At 36.4% G+C, this 10,622-nt stretch overlaps 1 protein-coding gene and 1 long non-coding RNA gene across 14 annotated transcripts; one reads left to right on the plus strand and one right to left on the minus strand.

The window, feature by feature from the left end:
* Positions 1 to 624: 624 nt before the first annotated feature.
* On the minus strand, positions 625 to 1,849 carry LOC139192582 (uncharacterized). Its single transcript, XR_011576784.1, has 3 exons — positions 1,604 to 1,849; positions 1,290 to 1,427; positions 625 to 684 (listed from the first exon to the last, which is right to left on the minus strand). It is a non-coding gene; the product is annotated as an uncharacterized lncRNA (long non-coding RNA).
* A 3,545-nt stretch (positions 1,850 to 5,394) lies between these two features.
* LOC103416160 (chromatin assembly factor 1 subunit FAS2-like) lies at positions 5,395 to 10,002 on the plus strand. 13 transcript variants are annotated; one of them, XR_011576352.1, is made up of 8 exons: positions 5,395 to 5,580; positions 6,349 to 6,550; positions 6,639 to 6,853; positions 6,946 to 7,042; positions 8,498 to 8,570; positions 8,791 to 8,886; positions 9,024 to 9,085; positions 9,373 to 10,002. XR_011576352.1 is itself a non-coding variant. In XM_070814214.1 (8 exons), exons 1-7 carry the CDS (start codon positions 5,467 to 5,469, stop codon positions 9,232 to 9,234), a joined length of 846 nt encoding a protein of 281 aa, XP_070670315.1. In that variant the 5' UTR covers positions 5,395 to 5,466; the 3' UTR covers positions 9,235 to 9,275; positions 9,373 to 10,002. The 13 variants fall into 13 exon arrangements, 12 of the variants coding, with proteins under 12 accessions (XP_070670315.1, XP_070670316.1, XP_070670308.1 ...); XM_070814214.1 differs by lacking the exon at positions 8,498 to 8,570 and adding an exon at positions 9,175 to 9,275; XM_070814215.1 differs by lacking the exon at positions 8,498 to 8,570 and adding an exon at positions 9,175 to 9,275 and having other exon boundaries at positions 9,376 to 9,545.
* Positions 10,003 to 10,622: the final 620 nt, after the last annotated feature.

Here is a 10,622-nt window from a genome sequence, read left to right on the forward strand (position 1 = left end):
AAAAACCAGAAAGTATGCCATGTTATAATTTCAAAAACAGAATGAATGATGCATCAATGTAACAGGTGAAATAATGAATTAACCGGAGACCCTGCAGTTGATCCTGTACGGTTAATTCTATAGCTCAACATCCAATCTAACCGGAGTCACCTCGGTGACCTGTATGGCACTACACTGCATATAAGTCGGAACTACCTGAAGTAGTCTGTGCGACATGAATGGTGTGATAATACGCTCTAGTGCTTCTCTCATCAATAATCTGTGCACATATCTAAGGTCACCTATCAGTCGGAACCCTCTCATGGTCTGTACGACATGCACCTACTTGGATCCAAGGTGAGCGTGCGGTGCGAGGTGAATAATATAAGCACTAACACCATGATTGCAGGTTATGAGCTATCAACATAATATACATCATCAATGATTCACATGAATAACATAAAACTCACCTGATACTTACCTGTGTGTCCACAGCACCAATTAACATATATATATGCATCAATTATCAATTCACATATCTCATAATATGCATGCATGGCATTTGAAAACGTATTTTCATTCAAACTCAATTTCTGGGAAAAATATCAATAGTATATAGGTATAAACAGAAATACTGCCCACTCACCTGGAATTCGCCCAACAACTCCCTAGCACCACAGATCAAGGCGTCATGACGATCGGCTCCTAGAACAATAATCAAATCCAACCTCAGAATTCATATCGATAGAATATGTAACTTATATAAAACACGTCACTACGCAGTTCGATCCGGAAGATCTGCAACTCAGATTTCAAATCCATAACTTCCAGAGGTCCACAATATACCTCTAGGACAACATCCCAAAATTTCATTACCATCCAACGGTCGGATCTCCGTCAATTTCCAAAACCAAGTGACGGTTAACATTCTACATTATGAACTTACAACTCCAATTCCGAAAGATCCGTATATCGGATTCCCGATCCGTAAGTTCCTATAATCCTCAAATATTACGTATTACAACGTATCAAAGTTGGGTGACAATCCGACGGTTGGATCGTAAATTCATATTTTCACCTAACCACGAATCGAAACGAACTTAGGTTCAATTACTCAATTTACGTCCATCAATTATCAAAACTGAACCTAGAACCTTAAACACATGCTAAGAATGACATTGGCGGCCCATTGGCCATGGGCCGCCGCGGGTGGCGGTCGGCCGCCCGGCTCACCGGAAAATCCAACTATTTCCAAAAATTCTCAAAAAATACAGAATTGAAGATCTCAATGAGTAGAGAAACTTTCATACCTGTGGCCAAGGCCAATTTGGCCTGGAAACACTTCAAATTCATCAAATTCCGTGCGGACCCTAGAATTGGGTGAGTTCCAATTCGACCTTCAAATCAACTCCACCGTCCAAATCAAAGCTTGGGCTTTGTTCCAGGTCCTAAGGGAATACTAATGGTGTTAGTAATTGAAAGAAAACATTTCAAGATTTGAAGAATTTGGACAAGAAGGTCGCGGCACCCGTGTGGGTGTTCTTCGCAAAATCACCACAAAATTTCATGATTTTTGGGGTGAAACATGAAGAGGGAAGGCCTAGGTGTTGATTGGAAGTGGTACCTTGATCCAATTTGTGAGAAATCCGGTGAAAATCACCGGAATTTGGGTGTGGGTGTCGCGGGTAAACGGGTTGGGGTAAAACCCGTTTTCTGATCTTCTCTCCTCCGCTTCTCGCCCTCTCTCCTTTCCTCCTTTCCTCTGTTCCGATTGGTCGGCTTCTCCCTCTCTAAATCCCTCCTGATGCCTTCTTCTCTCTTGTCCCGATTGGGCATTTCTGCCCAATCTCCTTCCTCTGTTTCTTCCTCTCACGCACACACACACATAAAAACCTTCTTTCACTTATATTTATTTATTTTTGTTTTCCTTACATCCAAGCCATCCATTTAATTCTTCATTAAATCTGGGCCATCCAAATTTTAATAATAAAATTTATAAAATGCCCAAACTTCAAACTTTAAAATCTTTTTCGTTATAGCTCCAAATAACGAACCGTCAGCGCCCACACGTCTGTAGCGACGAGTACTACGAGGATATGTCAAGAAACCAAATCTTAGATGGCATGACACAACGATTAATCTCGAATAATGCGCGTACCTCAAAGGGCATTTTTGTAAAATCCTTTATTAAAACTTTAAAACTCTTAAAATCAGGGACGGGCTGTCACAAGCTAAGTAGATTATGTATATGAATCTTATGAAATATAGAAGATATTTTCTATTAGTGTTTGTATTTTTTTTAATAAATGATATTAGTGTTTTTAGTACTTAGGAAGAATGTTTTTATTTTCCTTATTAATATAAATAAAGGCAAAAGACATAAGAAATTGAGAATTCTAATGAAAAAAGTTTGAGCTAAATTTATTTTAACAAAAAACCATCTAATAATTTTATTTAATGAAAAAGACTTAAAATTTAATAAAATTCACAAAATACAATATAATAAGAACAAAAACTAAAGCCTACTGGAAAAGAAGCCCACATACAAAATCAAATAAAAAAATATATATATATCCAGCCAATGCTCCAAACAGAAATAAATATTTCTTTAATTACGTTTAGAAATAAATATTTCTTTAATTACAAGTATGCCACTACTACCTCCTTAAAGTTTGATTGTAGCAGAACTTGAAACAAGGGTGACGCCCGATGACAGCATTTTTTACCTTGTGGCGCTGCTAAGATCGACCTTTGATACCGGGCAGAGACCCACATCTTGAAGCACCATTAGAACCGTCAGATCCTCCAATTTACAATGATGCGGAGATTAAGGTGAAACAATGCCTCCCGACATTGGATTAGGAGTATTTCCCTTTTTTTTTCCACCCTTTTCCTCTCCTCCTCTCAAACTTTTTATTCTGTTTTTCTCTTTCTATAAAAAATTAATAAAAGATGTTAACGTGATTTAACTATAACCATTCAAATAGAGTCTGTTCATTTAAGTATTCAACAAGTCTCTTACAATTTATTGAAAAAAAATATAATGCAAAATGAAAGTTATCTAATTTTTGTCTAAGTGAGTCGTAACCTAGACAGGTCTGGGCAGGCTAGGTGGATGCCTCGGTAGGTCTAGGCACAATTTCTTAATTTTCAAACGCCTAAACATTAATCGCAGCGGTGATTAGTTGTTTGGTGCCTTTTTAGAACAATGTTTTTTTTTTCTTCAGAAAATTGAAGCCACTTTACCTTGTTGCCTTTACTTTATCTTTTGGTGGATCGTCATCTACATCTTCGCTTTCCACTCCTCCTTTAAACCTGAGAAGTTTCTTTGTCCAAGAGCTTTACTCATTTATTTTCTTTTTTCTGTACTTTTGTTGTTTATTTTCGTTTATCTTCATCTTTTTTTATAAGTCTTATTGTTTTATTTCTGAAAAAAAAATAAGAAAATACATAAAATATATAAAATTTCATAAAATCCAAAACTTTCAAGAAATTTATAGCATGACATTAGTTCCCTACATTTTCTTATTTTTTTATGACCATGACTTGGAAAACTTATATGCATATAGCCTTGTTGATGTGAAACTTGTGGATGCAAATTTTCTCCTCCTCGATCTTGGACGATTTTGCACCTACAAAACAACTAGCTCCTTAGGTTAAGGCCAAAAACCTCACGCGCCCACGATGAATGGGGGGGGGCTTTGGCCGAAGAACCTCCGATGCCAAAGTTAGAATTTTAGAGAGAAATAGTGTTTAGAGTATTTGAGATTTTTTGTAAGATAATTGGAATGAGTGTTTGGTGAAAATGAGAGCCTATTTATAGGGCTAGGGTTCTTGATTTAATATGATTTTGGGAGTTATGTGATTAATTGACTAATTAATTTGGCAAAATAGGATTATTACCAAATGAATTAGCTAACTAATGAGATGAATAAGCAAAGTATGGCCAATTCCTTTTCTAGCAATAGATGGCCGGCCATTTAGTGCATATTTGGGGATATTTGGTGGTAATTGGGATTTTATGAAATAATTAGCAATTGATTCCCTATTTATCTTAGCTAATTATTATCATAAAAGGGAAAGATATGGTAGAAAAGGTAGGAAATAAAAGGAGCTGGCCGGTTCCTTTAGGGGAGTGGGTAACCGGCCAAAAGAGGTATTTTTTGGGTGTGATTGGTGATTTAATTGGTTGATTAATGAATTTAGGAATTAATTCATTAATTAGCCAATTAATCTCTATTTATATAAAACAATTTATAGGTTATGAAGTAATTACCCCAAATGAGGATGGATGAGATAATTTGGAATTGGTTACCTTTTTTGGAGCATTTTTAACTTGGTTGAGGATGAGAAGGGGAAGGAAGAAGGAGGAAGGAAGGAAGAAGGAGAATGAGGAAGAAAAAAAAAAGTTGCGGTCTGAGGAAGAAGAAGAAGAAGAAGAATAAGAAGGAAGAAGAAAAGAAAAAAAAAAAAAACGTGGATGACACGTGGCGCCCAGTCAGTGCACCACGTCACAGTTAACGGAAGACTTAACAGTTTGACAAACGAATGTATGAGACTGTCCCAAAATTTACACTTTAGGTATGAATATGAGACGAAAAAAACTTGATGTACTAAATGTTGAAAACCACAAAACATGAGGGTAGTAAACAGTCTTTTACCCTTATTTATTTATTTTATAAATAATTTATTTTTAATTTCCATGTGGATGACACGTGGTGCCCAGTCATTGTCCACATGGGCGCCATGTCACAGTTAACGGGAGACTTAACAGTTTGACTAACGGATCTACGAGATTGTCCCAAAATTTACACTTTAGGTATTACTCTGAGATGAAAAAAACTTGATGTACTAAATGTTGAAAACCACAAAACATGAGGGTAATAAACAGTATTTTACACTAAAATTAATTTTAAAAAAGTTAACACAAACAATAAATTTGCCTCAAATCAAATTATCATATAAAACCACAAAAACCTCAAGTTTAGAAATTCTACTATAAATGTGTCCCCCATTAGAGACACATTACTTTAGGACACAGAGAATTCTTTTAATTCTCTAAATGAGCCCTCTTGTGTGGTGGTTGGAAACGGAGATGCTCCTATACTATGTTTGGATGAGGGAAATAAACATGAAATTTAGATAAAAGTCAGAATTTATAAATTGACATACACAAATTCTCTTATTTTGATTTATAAACATAGAAATTTAGAATTTCCGTGTGATAAAAAAATTTGGAATTTTGGACCCCCAATTCCCAAGTTTAAATTTTATGTAAATAGATGTCATTCTCAATTTCTATGAATGAGAGTTTAAAAATACAAAATTTCGTATTTCATTATTCTTTTAGATTAACCAAACAAAAAAATTCATAAATTATAAAAAATAAAATGTCCACATTTCAATTTCCTCCATTTTAACATTAATATCCTCGGTAATCTTACCTCTGTTACTTCCGAATAAGAAGAATCCCCAAAAACCAAGAAAATGAAAGGAGGGAATGTTCAGATCAACTGGCACGACAACAAGCCGGTCCTAACCCTAGATTGCCACCCGATTCCCGGCACTCTCGCCACTGGAGGCGCTGATTTAGACATCAAGGTAGTCGCTCAAAATGTTGATTTAATTTTGTTACGTTTTTTTCTTGCTATAGTGATTTCATGTTATTAATTGTTGGACTAAAAGTTTAATATTTACCAGCTTTGGTCAATAAGTTGGAGCGAAACGGAGAAGAAACTCCCAGTAGCTTCATATCAAAACAGCCTTTCTTACCATAGTTCCGCCGTGAATGTTGTTCACTTGTCTCGCATTCTGGCAAGTGAATACCTATGTCTCAGTGTTGTATGTTCCACTCAGAAGAATAAAAGAAACACCAAGGGAATTAGGAGATAATAGAAGAGAAAGAGAGAGATAAGAAAGAATTGAGGATGGAAGAGAGATCAGGGTTTAGAATGCCGAGAGGGAATCATTTAGGATAATTTCATTCATCAATCTTGTTTGTCACTACTGGATTACTAAGAAACATAAAATTCATTAATTTATTTCTTCAATAAGAGTAGTGCTGAAGTTTCTTTGATTGGTGAATGAAACTTGCTAGTTAAAACACCAAATCAGATTGGCATGAATGAAACTTAGTGATTGGTGAAGGCTTGGTGCTTTGTTATCTGCTCTACCTACCTATACCCCATCTGTCTTCTCTAGAATTACTGCAAAGCCTAACCTTCTTAGTCTTATACACATCCTATTTCTTCAAAATTTTATCATCCTAAATTCGCCATAGTTATATTAGATACTAAGGTGAATAATTTGAATTCAGTTTATCTAGTTGATTTAGCCCTGGCAATCTTGCATGTTGGAGTTCAATTGCAGATGTATTTCAATCAAAATGTCAGATTCTGTTTAGAGCTTTTCAGGCCATATGTTTGTTGCATGAATCCTATGTTCATGACTGGCTTTTCTCGAGTTAGATTTCACCACAAGGATGTGCTCGATATCCTGTGGTCCATTGATGGTGCATATCTCATCTCTGGGTCAGTGGATAATTCTTGCATCATATGGGATGTGATCAAAGGTGAGAGAGAATGCCCAACCAAAATAACTATAGCAAATATCTGTTTATTGAAAGATCATGAATGACCTTACCTATTTCTATTCCTCAGGTTCTGTCCATCAGATTCTGGATTCCCATTGCCATTATGTTCAAGCTATGGCATGGGACCCATTGGTCAACTACGTTGCTTCCCTTAGTTCTGATAGGACTTGTCACATTTATGTCAAGAAACCTCAATCAAAAGGGACAGGTGCTGAGAAGGCAAATTATGTTTCTGAGCATGTTATTTTGAAGGCTGAACATCCACTTTCGGATGATTCTAAGGTTGGCAGACAGTAAATTGTCTATGTATTTTGTTTATCATAATAATAGATGGAATAGACATGTTCTAAGCTTCTTGACGTTTTAAACTGCAGTTTGTAAAAAACCATCTCTTTCTTGATGAGACATTGCCATCTTTCTTTCGAAGATTAGCATGGTCACCTCATGGATCTTTTCTGCTTGTTCCAGCAGGTACTAGCCTCAATACAATGCTCACTGAAATGTGAACTTGTGTAGTGTAATTTTATGTCCACAATGGTCGGTTGTGTTCCAATGGGAATTGTATGTTTGTTTCCCCCCTCCCACCTTTTTGTTGGCAATTATTGTTGTATAGACCTCTAGGGGAGGACTGTAACTGATTTAGTACCATGACCATTGGGTTAAGTCTGCTTTCGAGAAATGTAATTTGCTCCATTATCTTTTAGATGGACAATGTCATATTCATGAATCTCACTATCAGTTGCAATTTGGGAAGATCTAGGTTACTTAAGTAAGGTAATAAATCCAAATGCCAACTTGAGTTAGCACACATGGGTGGTTACCAATGGTATGAGATCAACTAGTTGTGAGATTCAAGGGCCATTGTTACGATGACATCTTGGGGCTACTGAGGGAATGGGCCACGTCAAAGAGTATATGTGTCATATGTGTGATTTTCTTGTTGGTGAAGAAGCGAAGGCCTCAAGGACAAGAAACTTTGATACCCTTAAATCCCGCATAGGCTATGACTGGGTAGATTTAGAGTGCTTAAGTAAGTCGTATAATGTTTATATCCATTATCTGTGCCTTTTGTGAATAAGCTTTTAGCTGTATAGTGGTTGCTTAGTTTTATTTGTTTCTGTGCATTATGTGTTGTAGGACCTTAAGTATGTCATGCTATTGTTTTTTGTTTAATTGAGTTACGCAAACTCAAAAGAGCCCATTATTTGCAATCATGTTAATTTTCATGACTCTTTGAAGTGAATTTAATTTATGATGATTTGAAGTAAACGTCATTTTAATTTCCATTGTTGGTAGATTCGCACAAGACATGTATGATTGTATTAGGCTATAAAATGAGTGTACAGCAACTCTGGAATTTTATGGACTAAAGCGTCTATAGAATAACATACTTCAGTTTTAGACCTTTCTGACTTGTGACTACTTCTGCTGGATTTTTAAGTTAGCATAGGTGCTGCTGGAATTCAGTCTGGTAGATATTGCTATCTTGGTTTAGGGCCATTTTGTTTGATAGGTTAAGCACCTTTTTTAAGGCTCTTACTCAGGTTGATTTTGTGCTTTTCTGTCTTTAATATAAGTATCCTAGACTTGCTTTGGAATCATGGTAGGTATGTACATATATGCCTATACGTACACAAATAAGAGTATGCCTATAAGTGTATGTATGCACCTATGTATGCATGTACGTAAGGATCGTACTTAGTTTGAACTTTTAATGGGTTTTTATAATTTTGTTTAGGATTTTTCTTGGTGCATATATGTTTTAAAACAATGAAAGGATAATCTGAGATGGCCCACTGTATGTTCCTGAAAGATGATGGTGATTTAGACATCCCTCTAAATCCTGACTCCCTACTATCTATACTTACCACTAAGGTTTGGGTTCTTTGCTCCTTTTTTTTCGACACAACAATCTTCCAATTTCAGGTTCCTACAAAGTATCACCCACAACAGAAACAGTAAATACTGCTTATGAATTTTCTAGGAAGGACCTTTCAAGGCAAGGCATAGCATTTACATTTTGGTTCTGAATATTGCTTTTCTTAAAATGATTCGTCTTGTATATTATGGAATAAAGTCCACCTAAGTTTCGTGTTGGGTTTCATAGCCTGACCCTGTGCTTTTCAGTTCACAATGGTCTAGTAAATGAACTAAATTTGAAGGGAACTTTCTTCTTGCATTATTCTCCCATTTCATGTTAACACATGCCTGCTGTACAGCTCCCTGGTGCCTGCAAACCTGTTATAGCAGTTCGTTTCCACCCTTTGCTTTTCAGCCTTCGGGGGTCAAATCAACGTACACACACTGGTTACATTGTAATTTTCAAACATTGTTGATTGATGATAGTAATATGCAATAGTCTTTGGTGAATTTGCAACTTGGTTCTTTAACCTTCCCCACCGTATTGTTTTTGCTGTGGCCACTCTAAATTCGTTGTACATTTATGACACAGGGTGTTCCGCCAATTGCTATCTTTGCTGGTTTTCACTATGTAGCCATAACAGACATTGCATGGTAAACTTTGTATCAGTTTTCAGCAATAAACTATTTATTTGATGTTTTAATTATGATAAAGTTGAACTCAGATATTTTTTGTTCAAAAGGTCACCCGACGCTCATTGTCTAGCATTGTCTTCCCAAGATGGTTACTGCACTCTAGTTGAATTTGAAAATGATGAACTAGGGTCGCCTATCTATTTAATAGGTTTCTTGTCCTTGCATTTTCTAAATCTATTTATCACTAATTTTTGTATCCATCACTTCTTCCATTGCATCGTAACTCCTGTTTCATTCTGCTATAGAAGAAAAGAAAGTTGCGGGTGACAAGAAGAGAAGCCCAGTTCACAAGCCAGAGGACATGGTCAATGAAGCTACGAAAAATGATAGTCCTGTTGAGAAGGCAGAAAACGTACCGACAGAAGCTATGGCAGCTAATAATCTTATTACAACAGACAGTGGAAAATCAAAAGCAGAATGGAATCAACTCACAGAAGCAGAAATGAAAGGAAAAGAAGTCGGGGGTGAAGAGAATCAAAGCCCAGTTGAGAAAGCCAGATGACATGCTACTTGATAGTATTGTTGCAGAGAAAATCGGAAAATCGGAAAATCAGAAGCAGAAGGGAATGAAGGTAAAAATGAATTACCAATTATAAATAAGCCTACGAAGCGGCGTATTACACGCCTGGCAATTGACCCCTGATAGCTGCCATTCTCACCTCTATAAACACTTGGTAGTTAATGTAATGTTTCACTTGCCGGGTTCTGGTATCTCAGCTGATTTTCAGTCATAGGATTCGCTGTGGAGTAAATTAAGTTGTAGTTACTGAGGCTAGAAAGATGATCCTTTTGGTCCTTTTTGGGATGTCAATATTTGTAAAAGCCAAATCCATACAGAAATGTTTTCACTATTGAGTAGTATGTTCCTTTTTCAATCCCGGCGTTTGGTTGTTAGCATAATTTTTGTACTATATTTAACACAAGGACAGTAGTTGACTATTACAATAGTTAAGAAGCTTTCTTCACCCTCCCACACAAGAGAAGTGGAATAATTTGTGATGGATTGATGATCGATAGAACATCGGCTTTTGATTCCATAACGCTCGAGTAGGAAGGCGATTTCATGTTCAATACGTTGTTTCAATCCCGTTTTGTACCCTAAACCACAAAAACTAGTCCTGAGTGAGTCGGAAAGCAGTGTAATGGTTGACAACCTCATAGAAAAGCTCTACAAACGACATTGTTGAAATTGACGTGAAATTGAACTCTTGTTCTACTAGGACAACAATCTTACGCAACTGTTTTCTGATACCGTCTAAGAATGTCTTCACCGACGAGAAGCTTCCGTTGGGTACGTGAAGCTTTGAGTTTAATCAAATTGACTAGAATAATGTGCTTTACATCATGGGTTATTATTCCAATTGCATGACATCTTGAATCACATTGATTTCGGTGAGAGTATGTCCATTTCAATTAATTAAAGTGAAGCTCTGTTGGACTTAAGTGTGGAACAACCGAAATGAAACGAAGAAGCTGATGAAATGAGCACTAAATT

This window comes from Malus domestica, chromosome 15 (assembly GCF_042453785.1).
Source record: "Malus domestica chromosome 15, GDT2T_hap1".
Lineage (NCBI taxonomy): Eukaryota > Viridiplantae > Streptophyta > Magnoliopsida > Rosales > Rosaceae > Malus > Malus domestica.

Bases quoted from the DNA above. Each gene is read 5' to 3' on its own strand.
- LOC103416160 (XM_070814207.1), top strand. From the start codon at position 5,467: ATGAAAGGAGGGAATGTTCAGATCAACTGGCACGACAACAAGCCGGTC. The intron at 6,551-6,638 runs GTGAGAGAGAAT...TCTATTCCTCAG, and splicing joins CATATGGGATGTGATCAAAG to GTTCTGTCCATCAGATTCTG. The intron at 8,887-9,023 runs GTAATTTTCAAA...TTTATGACACAG, and splicing joins GTACACACACTGGTTACATT to GGTGTTCCGCCAATTGCTAT.